Raw genomic sequence first — 24,707 nt, 5'->3', positions numbered from 1 at the left:
GTGAAGGAGTAAATAACATTTCGTTATTCACTTTCTCCACAGTCATGATTTCATAGACCTTGATCATATCCCCCCTTAGTCATCTCTTTTCCAAGCTGAAAAGTCCGTCTTTTTAATCTCTCTTCATATGGAAGCTGGTCCATACCCCTAATCATTTTTGTTGCCTTTCTCTGTACCTTTTCCAATTCTAATATATCTTTTTGAGATGGGGTGACCAGAACTACAGGCAGTATTCAAGGTCCGGATGTACCATGGATTTAAATAGTGGCGTTATGATTTTGTGTTATCTATCCCTTTCGCAATGGTCCCTAACATTCTGTAATTATTTTTTTTTTTTGACTGAGGCTGCCCATTGAGCGGATGTTTTCAGAGAACTATCCATGATGACTCCAAGATCTCTTTCTTGAGTGTAACAGCTAATTTGGATACCACCATTTGTATGTATTCTTGGGGTTGTTTTCCAATGTGCATTATTTTGCATTTATCAATGCGGAATTTCATCTGCCATTTTGTTGCCCAGTCACCCAGTTTTGTGAGGTCCCTTTGTAACTCTTCACAGTCTGCTTTGGACTTACCTTGAGTAATTTTTATCATCTGCAAAATTTGCCACCTCCCCATTTTACCACCTTTTCCAGATCATTTATGAATATGTTGAGCAGCGCTGGATCCCTGGCGGACATCTCTATTTACCTCTCTCCATTCTGAAATCTGTCCATTTATTCCTACCCTTTGTTTTCTATTTTTTAGACAGTTACTGATCCAGGAGAGGACCTTCCCTCTTATCCCATGACTGCTTACTTTTCTTAAGAGCCTTTGGTGAGAGACCTGGTCAAAGGCTTTCTGAAAATCTAAATACACTATATCCAATAGATCCCTCTTGTCCACATGCTTGTTGACCCCCTCAAATAATTCTAGTTGATTGGTGAGGCATGACTTCCTTTTACAAAAGCCATGTTGACTCTTCCCCAACAAAGTGTATTTATGTATGTGTCTGATAATTCAGTTATTTACTATAGTTTCACCCAGTTTGTGAGATATTGAAGTTAGACTTACCGGCCTGTAATTGCCAGGATAGCCTCTGTAGCCTTTTTTAAAAATTGGTGTAACATTACTATCCTCCTGTCATCTGGTACAGAAACTGATTTAAATGATAGGTTACATACCACAGTTCGTAGTTCTGCAATTTCGTATTTCAGTTCCTTCAGAATTCTTGGGTGAATACTATCTCGTCCTGGTGACTTATTACTATTTAATAGGGCTATCCATTAGTCGCAGTTAACTCAAGCAATTAATTCCAAACAGATTAACTCAATTAAAAATATTAATCGCATTGTTAAACAATAATAAAATGCCAATTGGTTTTTTATAAATATTTTTCTACATTTTCAAATATATTGATTTCAGTTACAACACAGAATACAAAGTGTACAGTGATCATTTTATATATTTGATTACAAATATTTGCACTGTAAAATAAACAAATAGTATTTTTCAATTCACCTCATACAAGTACTGTAGTGCAATCTCTATCATGAATGTGCAATTGACAAATATAGAATTATTACATAACTGCACTCAAAAACTCTAAAAATTTCAGAGCCTACAAGTCCACTCAATCCTGCTTCTTGTTCAGTCAATCACTGAGACAAACAAGTTTGTTTACATTTATGGGAGATAATGCTGCCTGCTTTTTATTTACAATGTCACCTGAAAGTGAGAACGGGTGTTCACATGGCACTTTTGTAGCCAGTGTTGCAAGGTATTTACATCAGATATGCTAAACATTTGTATGCCCCTTCATGTTTTGATCACCATTCCAGAGGACATGCTTCCATGCTGATGACTCTCGTTAAAAAAATAATGCGTGAATTACATTTGTGACTGAACTCCTTGGAGGAGAATTGTATGTCTCCTGCTCCATGATTTTACCTGCGTTCTGCCATATATTTCGTGTTATGGCAGTCTCGGATGACCCAACGTACGTTGTTCGATTTAAGAACACTTTCATTGCAGATTTGACAAAACGCAAAGATGGTATCAATATGAGATTTCTAAAGATAGCTACAGCACTCAACCCAAAGTTTAAGAATCTGAAATGCCTTCCAAAAATCTGAGAGAGACGAAGTGTAGAACATGCTATCAGAAGTCTTAAAAGAGCAACACTCTGATTTGGAAACTACAGAACCAGAACTACCAAAAAAGAAAAATCAACCTTCTGTTGGTGGCATCTGATTCAGATGATGAAAATGAACGTGCGTCGGTCCGCACTGCTTTGGATCATTATCAAGCAGAACCTGCCAGCAGCATGGAAGCATGTCCTCTGGAATGGTAGTTGACGCAGGAAGGGGTATTTAGCAAATCTGGGGCACATAAATACCTTGCAATGCCGGCTACAACAATACACTTTGTATTCTGTGTTGTACTTTAAATCAATATATTTGAAAATGTAGAAAACATCCACAAATATTTAAATAAATGATATTCTATTGTTTAACAGTGCGATTAAAACTGCAATTAATCACAATTTTTTAAAATCTTGGTTAATTGAGATTTTTTTAAATTATTTGATAGCTCTACTATTTAATTTAGCAATTTATTCCAAAACCTTCTCTATTGACATCTGGGACAGTTCCACAGATTTGTCACCTAAAAAGCTCACATCCTCTGTAGATTCAAGATACAGGCACAGTTCAGACAGGATAAATCAGGTACATATCAAATAATAATCTTATGTATCAACATAGAACTGTTGATTGTACAACAGTCACCACTTTATATGAATTTTTTAGATTTCCAAAAATCTTTTGGTATAACAGATAGAACTGTTTTATGGAAATTGCTACACAACTATGGAATCTTTCCAAAATTTGTGAGGATCATTCAAAGCTTCTATGAAAATATGACATGCCAAGTACTACATAATAGCGAACTGACTAAACCATTCAAAGTCACTCTGGGCATCAGGTGAGGATGTCTTATGTCACCCAGAATTTTTTTACTGATAGTGGATTGGGTAGTGAGAGGGAGTACAGAACAATGAAAGGACATACAATGAATTTTCAAACAGAAGTTAGACCAACTTGACTTTGTGGATGACATCAACATGCTATCACTTACCCATAGAGACATGCAAGGCAAAACAAATGATCTCCAGGCTTATGCACAATTAATAAGGTTGAAAATCAACACTGAGAAAACTAAAACCGCAAGAATCAACACACAACACCAATGACATTTTCTGGGACTGACACAGAAGAGGTCCGATAGTTCACATATCTTGACAGCATTGTAAGTACAACATGCAACAGACCCACAATATCCTGCACAATCCTTATGGAATTAGGATAAGGTTTAACTTAATTCTGAAAACTTGATTGAATTATGTTTAATACCTTGGACCCCCAAAGTATTAAAAATGCAGTTGTCCATATTTATTATGGAATTGCAGGTCACTCCTCTAGGAGGAGGGGGATGCTAATGTAATTCCTCAGGTTATGAACCCCTTTGAAGTCATCCCTTAGTGAGGTCTGCATATACTAGTTCAAAATGGATTCTCCATGGACCAATAGACAAAGAAAAGAGTTTTGGATGACTATCCTGGTCCAGGCCCTTCTTCCTGGTCCAGCAAATGGACAAGATCTCTAGTCCATAGAGGCTCCCATTGATTAAGGAAGGATTGGAAGGACTTAGCCTACTGAAGCCCCATAAGACTGTGTGCTTGTTCTGAGCTGAAGCTATGATGAACTTGAAACAAGAGGGAAACCCTTTTGGGGGAGTTGGTGAATGCCAGAACCCATGTTAGGGTTAGGGTGATCTCTGGTAATTGTATGAGCATGCATGTAGTTTTATTATTTTTAACATATTCTCTGTAATGTTTTTTACCTTAAAAATAAAATAGGCTTGCTTAAAAAGAACTGTGTGGTAAATTTCCACCATGGGAAGTCACTCTGCTGGGAACAACACAGCGAAGGCAGGGAACTTCTCAGCCTGGAAATACCCTAGTCAGAAGGGAGTGAGATATAGGTCTCCACCCAAGAAAGGCACTGGCTGGGTTGCTGCAAGCTGGACGACTGAGGGGAAACAGGGAAATGCCATGATCTGTGACACAACAAGTAGAGCAGATGAAAACATTAAAACCAGAGTATCAAAAGCCAGATATGCCTTTGTAACTCTAAAGCCAATCTGGAGAAACAGAAATCTTGCTTCCAAACTAAAAACTTTGAATATTTAACACCGTTGTAAAGTTGGTCTTACTATAGTGTGCTGAAATTTGGAGATTCAAGACTTCACTATCTAAACTCCAAGTTTTAATAAACAGCTGACAGAATAATCCTCAGTATCAGAGGGGGAAGAAAAGTCACAAATAAAGAATTCTTGAGGAGGATAAAACAGAAGCCACTAGGACAAGAAATTCTGGAATGAAAATGGAGATAGCTAGTACATAGAGTTAGAAAACTAAATAACGTAAGACAGGAATTGGATTGGAACCCCTAGGGCAAGAGGCAATGAGGTAGACCAACGATAACGTTGAACTACATAATATAAGCAGAATTGAAAACTAAGACTGCAGGAGGAGACCAGCGAAGGTGGAAGGCAGCGGTTAAGACCCTGTGTTCTGCAGTGGAATAGAGAGGTTTAAGAAGATACCTGCTCACTTTCGTAAAGCACTCTGAGTCTGTTGATGATGGATAAATCTTATCTAGAACTTTATCATCGCAAGGTCATATAGTATGTGTATTAGTAACAGCATATATAATCGTGAATTGATAGAGTATAATTGCTAAAGAACAGGAGCATAGTAATGAGTGATTAAATAGTTCATAATGTTAAAACATATGTAAATTAACACCGAAGAAGTGGGTTGTAGCCCACGAAAGCTTATGCTCTAATAAATTTGTTAGTCTCTAAGGTGCCACAAGTACTCCTGTTATTTTTGAGGATACAGACTAACACGGCTGCTACTCTGAAACCAATCACCGATTTGTCACTTTTTAAATTTGAGAATACAAGATGTAAAAAAACCTCTTTTCAAAGTATGTCTCCTCTAACTCAAAGATTTTTGTTAAAATATTTAAATGGATGATCATATTGTGATTTTTCTGGTTTTCTTTTTTCTTTGGTAGAAAAATGCGTATCCTGACATTGCGTGGTCACTGCGATTCCGTATTCTGTATGAAATTGCTTTGGGAGTGAATTATCTGCACAATATGAGTCCTCCATTACTGCACCATGATTTGAAGACCCAAAATATTTTACTGGATAGCGAGTTTCATGTTAAGGTAAGGTTCTGGTTATTTTAGTCCCTATATTCCTCTTCAGTGAACATATGTAAGCGGGGGAATGGTCCCGCTATTGTGGGGAACTTTCCTGGCTTATACACTACCCCGGTGAAGTGGGCTAGTGAAAGGATCTGAGTCCTCGCTCCCACTTCCTTTACCCAGAGGCCTCCCTGCCCTTGAGGACTCCCCTTCCACTCTCCTGTCTGGCAGAGTCCTCGTAAACCCCGACAAGGCTGGGCCCAGGATTCCTGGGGGGCTCGACCCCCAACCTTGTCGTGGTCACTTAGGGCAGGGGCTAGGGTATCCCCACTCCAGGGTGCTCTCTCTGTACTGGATGCTTCCCTGACCCACTGATCATTACATACAGTTCAAAGCAAATACAATTTATTAAACAGCAATCAATTGAAAAAAAATAAGGAAAAAATGGGAAAGGTTAAAAGAAAACCCGTCACCCCACTCTGTGGCACAGGGACATCACAACCAGCATCTCTGGAATGTAAGGGAAGTTCAGTCTGTTCCTCACAAGTCCCAGGCCGCCTCCTCAGGCCCTGGCTGTGCCGCAGGGATGCTGCGGGTCGGACACTTGCTCTGGTGGTGGCCACACGCTCTCAGGCTCTAGGTGGCAGGACCCTTCTTCCCAGCGTTTCCCCCGCCCTGTTGGGGTTACGATACCCCTCCAAGTCTGGCCTGCCAGGCGTCTTGGCTGGGGGCGTCTCCCTCCGCTGGGCCTGCTGCCCAGGGCCCCCCTTGCTCTCCCCAGCTGCTCACCGCACCCTGCTCCTGACTGCTCCAGCTTCTCTGCCTCAGCTCCACCACTCTGCTGCCTCAGCTCCATCTCCACCACTCTGCCTCAGTATGGCTGCTGTTGCTGCTTTGCCTCCAGCTCCCTAGGCTGCTTCTCTGGCTCTGGTTGCTGCAGCTCTCCTCCCAGCACAGGTCTGCTCTGTGGGGTGCTTCTGTGACTCTGCTCCCAGCTCTGACCTGCTTACTGAGATGCTTTTCTGGCCCATCTGGGTGGCACAGCTCTGCTCCCCAGCTCAGCTTGGGCCCCTGCTTTCTCCTTGGGCCCCACTCTGTCTGACCCAGGCAATTCCAGCTCACACAGAGGACGGGATCCGCTGGCCTCTTGACTCCCTGATTAGCCTGCCTGCCCTGTCAATCAGGCTGACCTGGAGCACTGGCCTCTCCCCATTGTTCCTGGGGGTGTCAGTTTCAGGGTCCTGATTTCCCATCGATCCTTCCCCTTACTTTTAGTACTGGGAGCTAGCCACCCAAAACACCCCCACTGAGTTTTAGTAAGGGGACAACAGTCCCCTTACACATAGCGGAACTGAAGTGTGTTTAATATTGCAGACAAGGAATGAGGATAGGAAGGGACAAACTTATGCTCCAGTCCTGCAGTTGTGTCTTTGAAGGCAGAGCCCCATCTTCTTCAGGGAGGTTCCACACAGAAATGGTTTGACTTGCACCAATCCAATTGCAGATTCCTGGCCTTTAGCAGCACACTGCCTTTCCATAATGTTGGCCTATGCAGTATGCCATACAGATTAAATAAATCAAAGTTAGTAGATGAGAAATTTAACTGAGATGAACCTGTGGATATCTGAAGGGATTATACCTAGGGAAAATAACCAAATTCTCAGCAAAATTAACATAAAAGTAGTCATGATTTCACAGGTTTAGTTACAGAGAAGAGGGGTTGGAGGTACTATAATAAGACAGTGTTAAGATAAGCAAAATGTTAGTTCATGGTAACAAAATAGAGAGGAATTAGAGAAGTAATTAGGCAGTGCAAGAAATAAAAGCAGTGGCTAATATTCAGAAGTGGTATCACTTTCTTATGAAAGTCCTTGAGGATAACCCTTAATGTGGTCCTTTCAGAGTAGAAACTCCTTCGAAGGACTGCTCAAGTTCTGAAGTTAGAGGAGCTCAGGTAGACCCTGGTGGGTTTCCCAGTCCCAGCAACAGTGTAATATGTGATGTACTGTCTTGCTTCCAAATTGTCATTCTTCACTCAGCAGTGCTTATTGTAGCCTTAGAACATCTCTTCAAATATGCACGCTCTGGGTTTGGATAGTATGGGAAGGCGAGAAACCTACCTGGCAGATACTTCCTGAAGGAGAATTGATGAGGGGATGATCAAGGTCTTGGTTGCTTATTAGGCTGTATATTCACCTTAAAATAGAACAAAACATACGTGAAATTGTTTCTGAGCCATCTTAACTTTAATGGTTTATTATGGACCTTTCATTCAGAGGCAAAGAGAAGGAAGTATTGGTGATGAAGAATCCATTTGTTGAGAAAACTGTTGGTCACTTTTATAATTTGAATAGAAATAAAAACAGTTTGATAAAGTTTTGTTTCCTTTCATCAATAGTTTGAAAATTTGAAATGGACGATCTGGAACATTTAGTATTACAGTAATTGAGGGAGATGCTTTGCCTTAAATTTGGATGGTTAATGCTTTAAGATGAATTTTTCTGCAGATGCATTATGTGGGGGTTAATTGCTCATTGCTTATTAACTAGCTCGCTAATTATTTGAGCTGCCTTTGGGTGGAGTGAAATTAAGATTTTGATAACTGGCAGAAAATGGAAGGAGATACATCTGCTGTGTATTATAAAAAAGAAAGTATTGAACATATGTAAAATATACAGTCATAGTGTGTCTGATTGCATCAAATATCTGCTAAATGAGTAAGATTTCTGTTGAATTACAATGAGACCAGACACACAAAAGTGCATTATGCAAATTGGTTTTAAAATCATTCCCTCCTCCCCCGATGACCTCAAAAGCTAGTCAGAAGAAAGCTCTTAGACAGGCCATGTACTCCATGACACAATGAAATCAAGTCCCTTACAAGCACTTTAATTTATTCTGTTCCAATTAAATATTCTTCCTTCACTTCCACCTGTCCTACATAAATACACATAACTTTGGCCCAGTCAGTGACATAACACCAGTCAATAATTATTTTTAACTTTTTTTTTCCTCGTGTATTCTCCAGGAAGCTCATATCCATAGATCTTAGTTGTTGCAATGTTGTCCAGGCAGCCTTGCTCAGAACCCTTTTTCCCTCTCGTGTGTGTACCAGGAAAGTGTGGAGTTTGTAGCTCGCTTCATCTCCTTGGATTTCCACCCATTGGCCACTGTCCTGAATTCTAGGCATCCCAACTGGACAGCCTACACTTCTGGTTCTCTCTCCCCCATGCTGGAAGCTGGAGTCCAGCTCTTGCTCCCTGATCCCCTGCTGCCTGGTTCAGTGGAACAGTGTGGGATGCTGTGACAGGTTGCTATACTCACTGCTGGATGATGCCACCTCTTGGCGGTTCTGGGGATTAGCTCAGTCACAGCAACGCCCATTCTAGTGGTTAAACCCCATCAATTTCTCCTCTGCTGCTCTTCTCGCTCTCAGGAGCCGCAGCTATCCTCTCTGTGACTCGGCCTCTGACCAGGTTGCTCAGCATTTTCCCCCCTTCTGGGGTATAGTCCTTCAAAGTTTCTGTCACTCCCATAGTGGCCAAGGCAGTCTTCCAGTTCACTCCCCTGCCAGTGCTATTTTCCCAGTGTCAGGTAGAGGAACCTGGGCCTACTCTGTACTCCAGGTTCCAGCCCAGGGACCCTACAACATGCAGCCAAGGTCTGTTCAGTCTCCAACCTTGCTGCTTATTCCCTGGGCTGCTTCCTACCCCAGCACTCCCCCACTCTCTGGGGTTTGTCAGTCTCTCTACTCCCTCCTCCCAGGGAGCAATAGTGGGCTACTTGTCTTGATAGCCCTCCCAACACACTTCCCTTCTCCCAGAAAGTGACTGCAGACTCCTTCCCTGCAGTCCTTCCTACTATCAGCTCCCTGGCTTTATAGAACCCCTGCCTGTTCCCACACAGGTTCACTCTCCTCTCGGACTAAAAGGTTAATTGGCCCATCTGGCTTCCATTAATTCCTTCAGGGCAAGTGGGGGGGGGGGGAGTGAGGTGGACACCCCATCACAGGTGCATGCATTGCAAACCAATTAACTCTTAGCTTGTAGGGAAGGATAGAGAACAAGAAGCAGTTTCAGGCATGTCCCAACCAGACATGGAAACAGCAAACAAAATATTGGGTGCCTGTCTGCAGCAAAATGGCAAATTTCCCAGCCAAAATGATTAATTCTGTGGCATCTTGGAAAAATGCTAGGTCCAAGGAGCTCTGATTGAGATGATAAGAACTGCACCACTCTCTGAGTTGTTGTTTTTGGATAGTGCTGCATCGTTTTACACTTGATTAATGTTTTCAAGATTTTCTTTCCAACCATAAGGGCTAGAAACATAAGTGTTTGGTCTTTGGAAATGAAAGCTGATATTCTGAAATGCAGTTTTTTAGCAAGGGTGAATTCCACAGCCAAATCACGGACTACATGGGAGGTGTTGCCCACAGGGAGCAATGGGGAGGGAACATCTTTTTATTCTATTTATTTTCGTACACCACCTAGCACAGTGGGGTCCTGGTCCATAACTATGGTGATTAAGTGCTACGGTCATTCAAATCATTAATAAATAATAATACTGTGGTCACAACATGAACCCTGATTTTGAAACGTTTTCTAAATCAAGGTTGGTGTTTTTTGTAGCTAGCAGAACACCATAGCTGCTTTCATTTCAAGCGGGATGGAGGGTTTTAAACAAACTCTTCATTCAGTTCTATTTTTGACAACTTGCACTAACATCAGTGCATAGATGGGACCTGCTGCTCTCTCAGAATGACAGATTTTTGTTCTTTACCAGATTGCGGATTTTGGTTTATCGAAATGGCGCATGGTGTCCACATCACAATCACGAGGTGACAAATCTCTGCCAGAGGGAGGGACTATTATCTACATGCCACCTGAAGACTATAATCCCAATCAGAAAACCCGTGCAAGTGTAAAGCATGATATATACAGGTACTGCCTGTTATCCTACAGTGGGCACTGCAAACTGAAAAGTAAAAATTGTCAAAGGAACTTGATTATAATGAACCAGAACAAGTTATTTTGGGAGACTAAATGGATAAAATACAATTTTTGAAAACCTCTTTCCCTAGCAAACAGTAGGACAAATATAATGCCCTAGAGATTAGGGTAAAAACAGGATAACTAAAAAAGGGGATTGGTTGGAGTTAATCCAATGTTGTTTAATTTTTGAACATCCCACAAATCAGGGCTTGCAGGGAATAAAATTACCCTGCTGAAAATAGGATGGATGAGGGGAGAGAGCGGATGAGTAGCAAAACAGAGTGCAAACATCCAGATGAACAAACTATGCACACTTACTTAAGAGATCTCTGTGGCTAATGTGCAGAGATTAATGTAATTTGCAAGACAAACATGGGGTGAGAGAAAAAGCATTAACTTACAAAAGGTCAGGTGAAGGGACAGGCAAAAACAGAGTATACGTCATATAGAAATTCATATAGGAGTATACATCATATAGGGACAGGTAAAAACAGAGTATACATCATATAGAAATCCAGGGAGAGCTATTCCAGTAAGCTTTTGAATGGCACATATAGAGTAATAGCTACCTATAAAAGAAACAGCAGTTGCTTTCTCAGTGTAAGAGATACTGAACAAGTTAGCTCAGAAGGGTACCACCTTAAAGCCTGTCTAAACAATCAAGGAGGGGATTGAGTTGGGGAAGTGGATAGTTAACAGTTGACAGATGGCCTACAGCAGTCAAGCATAGTTTTTAAGAATATCTATTAAGGCTGCATTTTTGCTACTTGAGTCATGGATTCCATAATTTTCACATATTTTAAAAATATCTAGGACTTCTGACACTTTGGGACTCTTACATGTAGGTGTGTGGATGCAGTGGTAAGAGATGAACCAGTTTCAGAGACTAAACTGCCAAGACAAAGCCTGGGCTTCCTGGAAGAGAGAGCATTAACTTTCATAATTAGCTCTTCCCCTTGAGGTGCAGAGGAAGCACCTGGCATTCCTAGCAAGAAATCAGGGAGAGAGAATATCCCTGTAACTCTCACCTTTTGAGAGGTGTAGGTGGGTGTGGAGCAAGAGAGAAGAATCAGGAGCTCAAGGCAGTTCATTGGAGGAGCAGGAGAGGGAGTGCAGCAGGCCCTGTCTATGCTTATGGTTTTAGAAGGATGTGACAGTATTGTTTAGAGTGGGGGAGAGCCTAAAGAGGTTGGTTAGGAGAGAGAGAAGAGAGGGAGAGTAAAGGGAAAGAAAGAGTAAGTTTAGAGGGAAAACTAGACGGACAAAGAGGTTTGGAAGGAGGGAGAGATTGCCCAGAAAGAGGAGAAGAAGAAATTGAGAACATGGGTGGAAAGAAGGGAGAGAACTCAAACCAAAGGAGGAGAGAAGAAGACAGATGTAGGGAGAGAAGAAGACAAGAGACGAGAACATCCATTGAAGAAGAGAGACAAGGTGGGTGAGGTAATATCTTTTATTGGACCAACTTCTGTTGATAAGAGAGACAAGCATTCAAGCTACACAGTGCTCTTCTTCGGGTCTGGGAAAGATCCTCTGAGTGTCACAGCTAAATACAAGATGGAACAGATTGTTTAGCATAGGTAGGTAGTAGTTAAACAATCTGTTCCACTTTGTATTTAGTTATGATGCTCAGAGTACCTTTCCCAGACACGAAGAAGAGATCTGTGTAGCTTGAATGCTTGTCTCTCTCACCAACAGAAGTTGGTCCAATAAAAGATATTACCTCACCTACCTTGTGTTTCTAATATCCTGGGACCAACACGGCTACAACACTACATACTAAAAAAGAGAACAGAAGCAAATCAAGCTATACGATGGAAGAAAAGAGAAAGGTGTGGTGAGGGAAAGAGGAACACGAGCCAAAGGAAAACAAATAGGAAGTTGCAGACTACAATGTCACAGAAGAGATGAAAATGTTTAATTATATCATATCTCAGATTGAATGGGAGAGTGATGTTGGGGGTTTCCCAGGCTGTGGCAGAGTTCATTCACCTCTCTGAATGCTCTTAGGCCTTCCTGTCAGGGATGAGTCTTTGACTTCTGTACCAGTTTGTCTCAGTTACTCTTGTTGAAAAGCAGAATTTTTGCCTTTAAAATCCACTGTTTTCTACCAAATGTCAGGGACAGTGAACTCTCTCTTAAGTCACTACTCAGGGGACCAACAATGTGTTGCTGCATAGAAGTAGTGTTCTGCTTCACCTTTATTAAAAGTGTAGTTCTGAGCCTATTCCTGCTCCTATGGAGATTAGTGGGAAAAGTCCCATTGATTTATACATTAACACAATTAGGCTTAGTAAGTTTGGAGTTATTTCTGATTCTTCTCTGCAGAGTGAATATGGCGTGTATGACACCTAACCCAACTGATCACTGTTTATATTCAGAGTCCCAACAGCATTCTTTATGGACAAAAATATTTATTAAATTACTTTTCACTTGTGTTAGCACTGCATAGGTAACACAGCTCTGGAGAGGGAGCTAGATTCTATTTTTTTTTTTTTTTTTTAATAATATATGGATATATACCTATCTCGTAGAACTGGAAGGGACCTCGAAAGGTCATTGAGTCCAGCCCCCTGCCTTCACTAGCAGGACCAAGTACTGATTTTTGCCCCAGATCCCTAAGTGGCCCCCTCAAGGATTGAGCTCACAACCCTGGGTTTAGCAGGCCAATGCTCAAACCACTGAGCTATCCCTCCCCCATATGACTTGCCTATAATTAATAGAATTATTAACTGAGTTCCAATTGCAGGACCAAATTTTTCCCTTGTTTCCCCTTCGCAGTCTGTTTCAAGGCTTTGCACAGGTGTAACTAAGGATAGATGATGGCCTGCTGAACTCATGTTAGTTTAGGCATGTCTATGCTACAAAATTAAGTTGACTTATGTTAGGTCAGCCTACAGCCACTGTGGTAATTAAATCTGCTCTTCCTGTCCACACTATGCTCCTTCTGTCAGTGTGCATCCTCGCCAGCAGTGCATGCACCAACTTAAGTGGAGCATTGTGGGGCAATGACAGCCGGAGCCCCAGTCCCGCCGCTCCGGGCGCTGACCCCCCCGAGCTGTGAGCCCCGCCACCTGGGGCAGCGGGACTCTGTCTGTCAGCCCTGGGTCAGCAGGGCTCCAGCTACCAAAGGCAGCAATAAGCAATGTAAGCAACTCAGTGTCTACATGGACACTGCGTCAACCTAACTACATCGACCTAATCACTACGCCTCTCCTGGAGGTGGAGTTATTAGGTTGGCCTAGTGCGTGAGTTAAATCAGAGGGAGGAGCATTGTAGTGTAGACACTTAGTTAGGTTGATGTAAGCTGCCTTATGTGGACCTACTCTGAGGTGTAGAACGGGCCTGTGAAAGAAAGCACTCTTAACACTGAGAGCCCAGGATGAGAAGGGCTAGCAGGTAGAAAAAACTCTCTACTTATAAACTGATTTTTTTTATGTGAAATCAGTGAGGTTTTCAAAGGCACATATGGCCACCATAAATAAAGTCAGCTATAGCACATTGTTCTTTACTCAATGCTACCCTTGTTGTTGGTTTTCATAACATGTATGAAGGGGGACATTATTATAGCCAACCATTTAAGTTGGTGTTGTGCAAGCTTATTTTAATGAAATATTTTGTATAATGCTGAGTTCATTGTCAGCATAAATAATAAAATGTTCTAAAGTAATGCACATTTTTACTTTAACAGCTATGCCATTATTATGTGGGAAGTAATGTCAAGAAAACAGCCCTTTGAAGGTGAGAATGTGTTCTTTAGTTTTCTTTTATAGCCTTATTTACATTTAGCTAAAGCCTCTGTACAGTAATCTGAACACAATTATTTTGGCAGAATTACAACATCCCTAATTATTGTCTGCAATTTTAATTTAACCTCCTATAGTAAACAATAACTATCAATAGTACATATATTTCTAATAAATGCCTGATATCTATTTTGACAGAAGTTATAAACCCCTTGCAGATTATGTATAGTGTGTCTCAAGGAAAGCGACCAGACACTAGTGAAGAAACTTTATCAATGGACATACCCCACCGAGTGCTGATAGTAACATTAATGGCAAGTGGATGGGCACAAAATCCAGATGAAAGACCTTCTTTTTCAAGTGAGTTTACTTGCTTGGTATAGATTAAGTGGAAAACCATATCCCCCAAAATACCTGTATGTTAATACAATGTTGAGATTGCTTAATTGCAGTCACAAAAAGAAAATGTAAACAGCTGCATCCAAAACAGCTTTAACTCAGCCTTGTCAAATATCTTATATAATTTACGCTTTACATTTAACAGCATATACAGTAACATTAAGGTACTCATGCTAGAAGTCAAACAATAATAAAAACTGGAACATGTACAATGCAGCCAGGTTTATATTGTAGTTGGAACCTTCAATTTTGTATTTCCTGTCTTTTTGTGATTAATTGTGCAACTTTAACATGATTTATTTATTTGCACTTAATTTACTGTTTGTTTTTGAAGGGGTGGGAGTTTTAAGGAGGAAAATAATTAGAGGAAAACAGATAAAATAAGGCTAGTGGAACTTGTAAGCAGTCAGAGGTGTTTTGCTTGCTGAACTAACAGTGAGCCCTGGATTATAAATTCCTATAAAAAAACTGAACCAGCCTTTTACAACAAACTTTTACCCTTTCATAAACAAATGTGTGTGTTCCTGGGGAAGCAGTGTGAAAACACTGTCCCACCTTCCCGAATGAGGGGCTGCTGTTGCACAAGCCCCTTCAGCCTGCTTCACATCAAGCTCATCAGCTCCATTGCACAGTAGTTCCACTGCCAGTGGGATTTCATGGCTGTGGAATTGGCAGCTGGCTCTGCCCCTAAGTGCACCCATAGAATTAAAAATGTCTATTATGCAGGCTCAGTACACAACTCCCAAGGTCTTAGTTTTTCATGCAAGACACTAGTGTCAACTTTCAGCATATTGCTACAGCAATGTTTAAAAAGTTGTGGCTAGATTTATTTTTATTTTTTTTAAACACTGGGAGCAATGCTTTCTGGGTTTCCCCTTCCTACCTCACTCATTTTGCTTATACTTTTCCCTCCAAATCACCATTAGGTAGAGAGCTGAGCCTAAGTGCAAATGAGCCTAAAAGGTGAATATTGTGTGGATAAATATAGGAAACTATAATGTAAACAATGTTGCAGTCTTTACTAGATCAGTCCCTACCACCAGTTGCAATGATAATCAGAAACTAATTGTATATTTAAGACTTAAAGTGGCATTTGACAGATTTTAAATGTTTATCATACTGACTAGGTGACTCACTCCAGTTATAAATATCTTCTATGCTTCTCACCTTTAATGCTGTCAGGTTTTACTATGAAATCCTATCTTAATGCCTTTAGCTCTTTTACAGTGAGTCCTATAACCTGGAACACTGAATACAGAAGGCAAACATGATATGGAGGGAGGAGGGATAGCTCAGTGGTTTGAGCATTGGCCTGCTAAACCCAGGGTTGTGAGTTCAATCCTTGAGGGGGCCACTTAGGGATCGGGGGCAAAATCAGTACTTGGTCCTGCTAGTGAAGGCAGGGGGCTGGACTCATATGACCTTTCATGGTCCCTTCTAGTTCAATGAGATAGGTATATCTCCATATATTTATTAAAAATCTATATATATTAGAGGAACAAAGCGAGGAGGAGTTTGGTTTTGATTTTGCAAATCCTTGTTTATCAGGCCTCTATCTTACCCACACAAAAAAAGGAGGGGGGAGGGAGGGAGTTATACCTGGGTCCCATTTTATCCATTACCATCTCAGCTCAACATAGAGTTCGGGTTTTTTTGTTTGTTTGTTTATTTATTTATTTTTTTGCCAATTCTTAACATTAATTACAGCCATGTTGTGTAATTACATGCATACTTGTATCAACTGACTATCCATCTTGTGAATGTGAAAGCTGAGAGCACAGTTTTAACTCCCATCTTTGGAAAATCTGATCCTAAATGTCCGAGGGAGATGGCAGATCTTGTAAAAGCAGAAAAGTAGCAATCTTTAATTGTTCAAAATTTAATGGCCTTGGTGCTTTTCTTCTCCCCTCCCAATTAGTGTTGCAAAATGAAGACGGTAAGATTGTGCTGGGGTACAAAATTCTGTATTTTAGAAGCTCTGTGACAGTTTACATGCCTAGACATGCAGTTTCCCTTTAAAAAAAGTGCTTTCTATTTTAAAACATCCCCAGTATGAAACACTAAACCTTTATCTTTCAAACTGAGGGTTTCAACAAATTTAACATCTCCATTTCTAGGGTGGTTTGGTTGCACAGTAGCTTCATTTCTGTAAAATTGTTGCTGGTTGTGTTCTTTTGAGCTGGAAAGTGTTTTGAAAGTTGCTTTCCAAAGAGCTCAGAAAGCGGACTGTTTTGACAATTTCAGTTCCTTCAGTGAAGCTGGCAGGAGAGAAAAATGAGGCATACTTATGTCTGTAATCCAAACACACAACTCAGCATACTAGTGGATGGTTTAATGGGAAACTCAGTCTAGTATTTGGGATTTACAACCTTTTGTTTAGATCATGGACAAGTCTTTTAATATTGGTGGATGTTTTGAAATTGAATGTCAGTTTTAAGACAGAGTCCAGTTTGGGGCCTATGAACTTTTACCTTGTCTCTTGTTTTAACCAAAAACAACGACTATGTCATATCATATCACAGCCTTTTATAAAAGCAGAGAAATGTTTCTGTGTTTTTATACTTCTTGGGTATTCTTATTTTGTAATGAATTGCATCAGCTAAAATGTTGTTTGTAGTGTTAGCACAATGTTAGAACTGTAAGGATTGTTTAATTAATGTTATAATTATATTTATCTAGGTTACATAATCAAAGTAGTATGTATCTTATGTGACTTCATAACAATAAATAACCTTACATTTTTTTTAATAAAAGGAAGAAAACAGGTGGTTTTATTTAAGGGGAAAACTTTTTCTGCTGTATTATTGTAAAAGCGGAATTTTCTACTCAGTTTACTTTTACTTCCCTTCATTTTGCAATGGTACTTGTAAGGGTTGAAATGTCTACTTTTTTGCTTCCTCTTTATATTTCTGTGATACTCATTGATAGTAAATTAGGAGAATTAGTGATGCCGAGATAAATCCGCTACCTTCCCTCTGACTACCTCTTCACCATTTTTAGAGTATCGTGCTCGGTTTCTGAAAAGTGCTTTTCAGTTTGAAAGAGAAAATTGAGAAGCAATTTTGCTCATAATCTGTCGGTATTATGTGGGGACGTATTTTTTGTTCACTCAAGTATGTTTTCCTCTCAGTGCATCCTTGTAATGCTCACTATTGTTCATAGGAATTGTGTGTGCATCAAATAACATATCCCTTTGTTTCTACAAATTCCTGCCTTAAAACATAGTTTGCATGATCAGAAATAGCTTCTTATCGTCCTTATTTTAACTTTAAATGGTACTATGGATCATTTTGCAAGTTTTCTGTAAAATATTTTTCTCTATTGATGTTCTATAATTGTTTTGAAATACTGTCAAATGGACTCTGAGTTTTGACATGTTATATCATGTATACCTGCCCTGAAGGGATACAGTAATTTAAGCTCAAAATTTGACCCACGTTGAAGCTTTTGATAAAGAATATCTCCAAATGCTAAATATCTTTTTTGTTCTAGATTAGAGAGTTCACCACACTATTGCAAAGGAGGTGAAGGGTTGTTTTGTTTTAAACCAGCTACTATTTACATTATGTTGGCCTTATACCAGAGAAGCACTTCATGATGTTTTACTCCCTCAGGTGACTGTTCAGAAGCAGTCAACAACAGAACATTATTCTCGAGAATGGCATTGCTCAAAGAAGGAAATAATTTTTTTTAAAAGTGTAAATTTTGTCTCCACTAGAAAAGCCAGGGGAAAGTAAAAGACATAATAATTAATGGGGACAATTGGTTGTAAGCTTTCAACAAGTATCACCAAAGAATAGAGACTAAATTAGAAAAGACAAAGAGCCAGATTGACATTGCTGTGCTGATTTACACTGATAATGAGGTTTTGCTTAGTCATGCCAGTTGAGGATCTGGTGCCAAGTATTTAATAGTTCCCTTTTAACAAAATTATGCAGTATATTGTAAGATGGGAGTGGAAGTTGTGGGGTTTCCCAGGCCCTTATGTTTGCTTAAATATATCACTTTTTGTAGTTGAGCTCAACTTAAATTAGACATTTCTGCAAGTAACAGTCATCCAGAAATTTTAAAAAACAGCTATGTAAGCCTTACATCAACACACACATGCTGGGATGGAGTAGTTGAACTTCCTGTCATCTAATTATTAAAATGACATAAAATCACTAGATAAATAGGTGGCATTAATCTCCCAGGGATGTCAATCTACCACTTTTCATGAGCATGAGAAAAATTACCGTTATTAAAAGTTAATGTTGACCTGAGTATTCTTTTCTTATTTAGAATGCTTAATAGATCTTGAACCAGTGCTGAGAACATTTGATGAGATATCTATGCTTGAAGCAGTAATTCTCTTAAAGAGAGATAAGGTAAATAGCTTTTATTACCATGTAATATGAAAATACACTGAAATGGCAACTTGTGCTTGTCACAGTGTAACTAACATAAGAATTGAGTCCGTACTGTCCTGGCCTGGTAGATTTATAATGCATAACTAATAAGAATACCAATGTTTCTTTCAGTCAAAATATGAGTCTCAATGTATTCGCTTCAGTCACAAGACAGCCGATGTGGAGCTGACATCTGTAAATATACCTCTGAATCTTAGTCCACAGGAGGTAAATCTTTTTCTTCTTAATTTTGAATTCAAGTTCTTTCCCAAATGTGTTGGGGTAACGAAAACATTTTGAAATGGTTTTTAGTTCAGTATGGGGAAAACTTTTCTCCCCCGCCTCTTCTGCAGCTGCACGGCCATGAAACGCATAAAAGCAATGGAACTAGCAGAGTCAGTGGGGCAGGCAGCAGCAGGGAAGTCTGTTTCTATCTTCTGCATATCGGAGTGCGGTGTTTGCATAACCGCATGGATGGAGTTAGTTGTGGGTGGCCCAAGGGAGCTGGAAGACATGACCATGTTATCCACTGAATATAGGGAGCACACACATACCTGTACAGAGAGTGTAGCGGACCAGAGATGCTGCAACAGCCTGTTCTTTGCCACACGATGGGTGATTTCGGGGTTGGAAGAGATGATTTCATCCCCCACTCCCACTGATGTTGCTCATGCAAAGTACTGTGGATTTGTTTTTAAATTATTGTGTCCCTTAGTGCTGCTTCTTTTCATTCTTACTACTAATAATTAAAATAGCACGTAAAATCTTGGGCAGATGGTGGAAGAACATTTGCATTTGGTTTTTAACTTCTGTTAGGATATAGATATTCAAGCCTGTCTGTAAAGGCCTATACTTGAAGAATTTAGGTATATGTTTATCATTTAGCTAGTTATAGAGGTATAAAAGAAAGAATCTGTGTAAGGGCCTTCTCTCACTGTGACAGTCTTAGGCCCTGTTTTTAGGCTAATGCCTTTGACCAAGCAGCAGAGGCAGCCATAAGCTGGGAAGCGTTTGGTCACATCCTTACATTCCAAACTAGTCATATTGAAATAAGGCAATCGGGGGCTGTTAGAAAGGTGATCCGATCTATCACCTCCAGAGAAAGGGAAGAGCCTAGAAGATGTAAAAGGAAATTTAGTTTGATAGTTTTCTGTCTGGTAAGAACTCACTTATCAAGAGACACAGCTGGGAAGCCCTTATGTCTTTATAGATGTAGTTGTGAAATCCTCACTTCTGTATTGTTTTGCCATTATAGTTCCCACTTTGCTATGTTTATTTGCATGGTCTCTGTCTGGTTCTGTGATTGTTTCTGTCTGCCGTATAATTAATTTTAAATTTCAGTAGAATGATTGGTTAAGGTATAGCTGAGACTATTACTATATAAATTAGGGGCAAACAGGAAGTAAGTTGGGATTCGAAAATAAGGAAAAAGGAACTTGGATTTAAGCTTGCTGGAAGTTCACCCCAATAAACATCGAATTGTTTGCACCTTCGGACTTCGGGTATTGTTGCTCTCTGTTCATGCGAGAAGGACCAGGGAAGTGGGAGAGTGAAGGAATAAGCTCTCTAACAACTTTTTTTTAATGTCTTACTATATTTTAATTGTGAAGTAACTTGAGCATCTTAATAACAAGGAAAAGATGACAAAAGGAAAGCACTTTAGAAATTACTAAACCATTCCAAAAATGTACATCTTCACTATATAACTGAATTAATTTCAGGAAACATGTGCTCCCTTCCTACAAAGTGGTGCACTCCCCCTCCGGAGCATGTCACCTGAATTACCAAGACTCAAGTCTATACCAAAGTATAATATCCTCTCAACAGGTATGTAACCTTGCTGCACAGTATTGATTCGTGATATTCAGTTATTATTGAACTGCAACTTTATACTCTATTTGTGACCCTGCATTTGTACAGGAGTACTCACCCTACACTGAGATCCCAGCTCTACTTAAGTAGTCCTCTGCAGCTGGAATAAATCACTCTAACTCCATTACACCCCATTGGGACAACTAATTGCCCCCTATATGGCCAGATCATGGGCAAGGATGAGGAGTAGCTGCTAGATCACGGGCCATACTGAGCCATGACAGCCCGTTTATGAATACTTTCAGAGTAGAAACAAAAGAGCTGGAGAAGGATTGTTTAGAGTGATACAAAGTAGTTTAACTAGAAGTATGTGGTGAAACTGACATGGGAAAATTAGGCTCAGTATGAAGGATGCGTATGAATGTGACTGGATAAGACACTGGTGAGTCTCAAAACCTCTTGACATTGACTGTGTACTGCCATGTACAGAATCTCCCACTGGGGGGAATGTTCATTGGTGGTGGTATCTGGAGTCTCCTGTCAGACTTCAGGCTTGCATCTATAGGACAGAAGCTCTGCTGATGGCATTGGCCAATGATCTTCATCTAGCCATGGTATGAAGATTAAATGCCAGTAATGATTCTTTTGGCCCTGTTAGCACTCTGTCACACAGCTGACTGTGAGGTATTGTTGGCATGTCTGTGCTCTCTATGGGGCGTGTATGAAATTTCTCAAGTGGCTCTGATCCTTTCTTTGTGAAAGGTCACAGAAGATAGTTTTGAACAATTATTATTTATTATGATAGTGCCCAGAGTCACTGGTCTGGATCAGAGTCCCATTGTGTTAGGTACCAGGGAAACACAGAAGTAAGAACAATGTCAGACCTGAAAATCTGACAATCTAAGAAGACAAGAAATTTGTAGAGGTGGCAGGGGGAGACAATCAAATATACTTTGTAAACACATCAAAAATAAAAATTGACTTCCATCAACTGCCCTTAAATGTTGGCTAATCTATTTTAGGAAGCACAGCAGAAGGATGTTGTTAGTCCTTGGCTGCCATGAGCAAGTAATTCATGCCAATGTGTTTTTTTTAAAAAGTATTGCAAATAAAACATTCAGCTATTTTACTGCTTTCCCCTGATTTGAATAATCAATACAGATTGTGTTTTAACCTTTTGTATATGATCAATTTCAACTCTCAGGTTTTCATGCACTGGCACAATGTTGCAAATATTTGGGTTTTGTTCTGTTTGTACAGTGCCTAGCAAAAGGGGACTCTGGTCCATAGCTAGAGTTCCTAGGCACTATGGTAATAAAAATAATAAAATACAAATGCTGCAGGGAATGTTTGTGTTAAAACTGCTTAATTTGGCATTACACTTTTGTTAAAAAATTGAAACATATCTGTTGTTTGGATGTGTCTGGATACAAACTTGGTGTAAAGGGTCCTTTAAGTGACATACAGTTTTAGGCTTACACTGGTTAATGTGTCCATATAAATTCTATGATTTTATTGTCTATCAGGCTCTGCATTAAGGTAAACCTATTACCATACTGCTGCATCTCTTTCACAATGTCATTTGTTCTTGTACTCAGTCAGTTCTGCAGTTGAATGAATTGTCTATCCATGAATTAAGTTAGACATAGTTAGTATTCAAACCTGTATTGCCACATGAATTACATAAGAAGATTTCATATGAAATTTTTATGAAGGCATATAGGGAATCCTCACAAGAGATAGCTAATAGAACAAATAAAAAAGCAGATTTTTCCATTGGACTTCCAATAAAGCTCACAATTAGTCTTTGAGATGCTACCGTTCTACTTGAGTCTCTTTTAGGAAGGTTTAGCCCCTCCGCACTAAATAAAAGGCACTAAAATAAATCTGATAAGAAGAAATAATTGACAACATGAAAGTTGGAAGTCAGAGCTCTGGTTGGTCTAGCCACTGTGGAATTTTCTGCTGCTTAAGGCTTTTTAAAGTTGGAACAGACCAAACCTGGTTTTCTCAACCATGTTTTGCCAAAGAAAAAATCCTCCAAAGCTGACAGAAAATAAGAAAAAAATGTAAAAGCGCTGTGAACCTTAGCTTCATGAAAAATCTGAATGTTGTTTGTAGAGAACAGACATGAAAGGCATGCAACTAAAAATTTTTTTTAAGGGTGCTGTAAATAATTTCTAACATGTTTTTGTTTCTTTCCTGAACCCAAAAGTAATGTGATTCTTTATCTTTTATTTAAGGTAAAGACAACAGTTCTGAAGGACCGTGCTCTCTTGTTAGCATGGATGAAAATATCTCTCCAGCCCAGAGTGCTAAATTGTATGTGCCCTACCACAGCTACCCTTCCTCATTTGGTGCAGATCGTTCAGACGCATCAAATCCTATGACACACATGCTGCAGTCATCAGCACTTACCTCAGGTACAACACAAACTGATGGAGTTTTAAGTCCCACTAATATCAGAGGGAAACAATAAATGGTCAGTGAGATGCCTTCACAACCTTAATGTGCAACTACCAATTTGTGTGTATGTGTCTGAAGGGAAGACTAGGCCTATTATTATTTACTAAGCACTAACAAAGCAATACAAAACACAATATGCAGGCAATACTGCTCTAAAGAATTTCCAGTTTAGGGTAAGGAAGATTGCACATACAGTGTGACTGAGGTGTGTATGATGGTTCTGCTTCAGTGTGGTATTTGTTAAAGGGGTATTACGATGCAGAATGGTACAATTACAAACACTTACCAGGGATGGTCAAGGTATAGCTAATCCTGTCTTTCTCCTACAGACATAGGGTAGGAGAAAAGAAGTGTTATATTTCTATTCTGCAAATGAGGACTTGAGGCACTGAGAAATTGTGTCTTGCCCAAGATTACACAGGAAGTCTGTGGTAGAGTTAGGGTTTGAACGCTGGTCTTGGGTCCTAGTCCAGTGTCTTAACCAATTATCATTCTTCTGTGTGTAATGTGGTAGTTTTAAGAAACGTAAGAAAGGGATAATAGGGCAAGCCAGAAAAGGTGAAAGGAATGACATTGTTTTAATAGGGAAAAAAAGGCAGCACAGATTGTTGTGATCCATCCCTGTAGCTGTTTCAGGAGGAGGTGGGTTTGTGTGGGAGAGAGGCATTGGTGGTGGGGGTGGTTGAAAGAATCGAGTTTCTGTTTCAGAATAATGGTGGCATTTTAGGAAGAGCAGCTGTATTTGTAACTTTTACTTCCCCTAAGAAATAAAGACCCGGCATTAGAATAACTAAAGAAATATTTTAATTAACAGTTAGTACAATTAACAGAGTTTTAATCTGGATTAATGTAGCAACATTTTGGCAGAGTATTACGAGGCTGTTCTTTTAACTACAGGTATGGTTTTGGACCATTCTTTCTCAACTCACTCTTCATTTTATAGCACTATAAATTCACTGCAACTATGACACTAGATTTCTGAATCTTTCTTCAATTTTAGGTTTTGCTGTGGAATCCATGCAACAGGATATAGCTCACCAGTGGATCCAAATTAGGAGAGAGGACATTGTCAGCCAGATGACTGAAGCGTGTCTGAACCAGTCTCTGGATGCCCTCCTATCAAGGGATTTAATCATGAAAGAAGACTATGAACTTATCAGCACCAAACCTACGAGGACATCAAAAGTCCGACAACTGCTTGATACTACTGACAGCCAAGGAGAGGAGTTTGCTAAAGTTATAATACAAAAGTTGAAAGACAATAAACAGATGGGCCTTCAGCCTTACCCAGATTTATCATCTGCTTCTAAGACTGCATCTTTAAATTTATCATATCAGTATAAAGCCATGTAAATGTTTCCTTACAAGTAAGTTTCTGTTTCTGAAAGGTTACTTTATATCTGTATTGCTTTGGTCTTTATTGCACTTTTGTAAGTCTGGTAAGCGAAAGAATTAGATGTAACTTAGGCTTTGTCTTCACTACCCGCCGATCCGGCGGGTAGCAATCGGTTTTTCGGGGATCGACTTACCGCGTCTAGTGAAGACGCGGTAAAATCGATCCCTGATCGCTCTGCCGTCGACTCCGGAAATCCACCTCGGCAGGAGGCGGCAGCGGAGGCGGCGGCAGCGCGGCAGCGGTCGACTTTCCCG

General features: G+C 40.0%; 1 protein-coding gene across 1 annotated transcript in view; it reads left to right on the top strand.

Moving 5' to 3' along the window:
- The window catches only part of RIPK2 (receptor interacting serine/threonine kinase 2), a 36,746-nt gene extending 12,280 nt beyond the window's left edge, over positions 1 to 24,466 (top strand). Inside the window, exons 3-11 of the mRNA XM_065399897.1 lie at positions 5,124 to 5,279; positions 10,041 to 10,198; positions 13,938 to 13,987; positions 14,191 to 14,352; positions 18,673 to 18,758; positions 18,912 to 19,007; positions 20,501 to 20,606; positions 22,835 to 23,014; positions 24,058 to 24,466. Coding sequence (XP_065255969.1) covers positions 5,124 to 5,279; positions 10,041 to 10,198; positions 13,938 to 13,987; positions 14,191 to 14,352; positions 18,673 to 18,758; positions 18,912 to 19,007; positions 20,501 to 20,606; positions 22,835 to 23,014; positions 24,058 to 24,410 — 1,347 coding nt within the window. The 3' untranslated portion in view covers positions 24,411 to 24,466. The remainder of the gene's footprint in view (positions 1 to 5,123; positions 5,280 to 10,040; positions 10,199 to 13,937; positions 13,988 to 14,190; positions 14,353 to 18,672; positions 18,759 to 18,911; positions 19,008 to 20,500; positions 20,607 to 22,834; positions 23,015 to 24,057) is intronic.
- Positions 24,467 to 24,707: the final 241 nt, after the last annotated feature.

The sequence above is a fragment of the Emys orbicularis genome, chromosome 2 (genome assembly GCF_028017835.1).
Source record: "Emys orbicularis isolate rEmyOrb1 chromosome 2, rEmyOrb1.hap1, whole genome shotgun sequence".
Lineage (NCBI taxonomy): Eukaryota > Metazoa > Chordata > Testudines > Emydidae > Emys > Emys orbicularis.
This window is presented reverse-complemented; position numbering and strand designations above follow the sequence as displayed.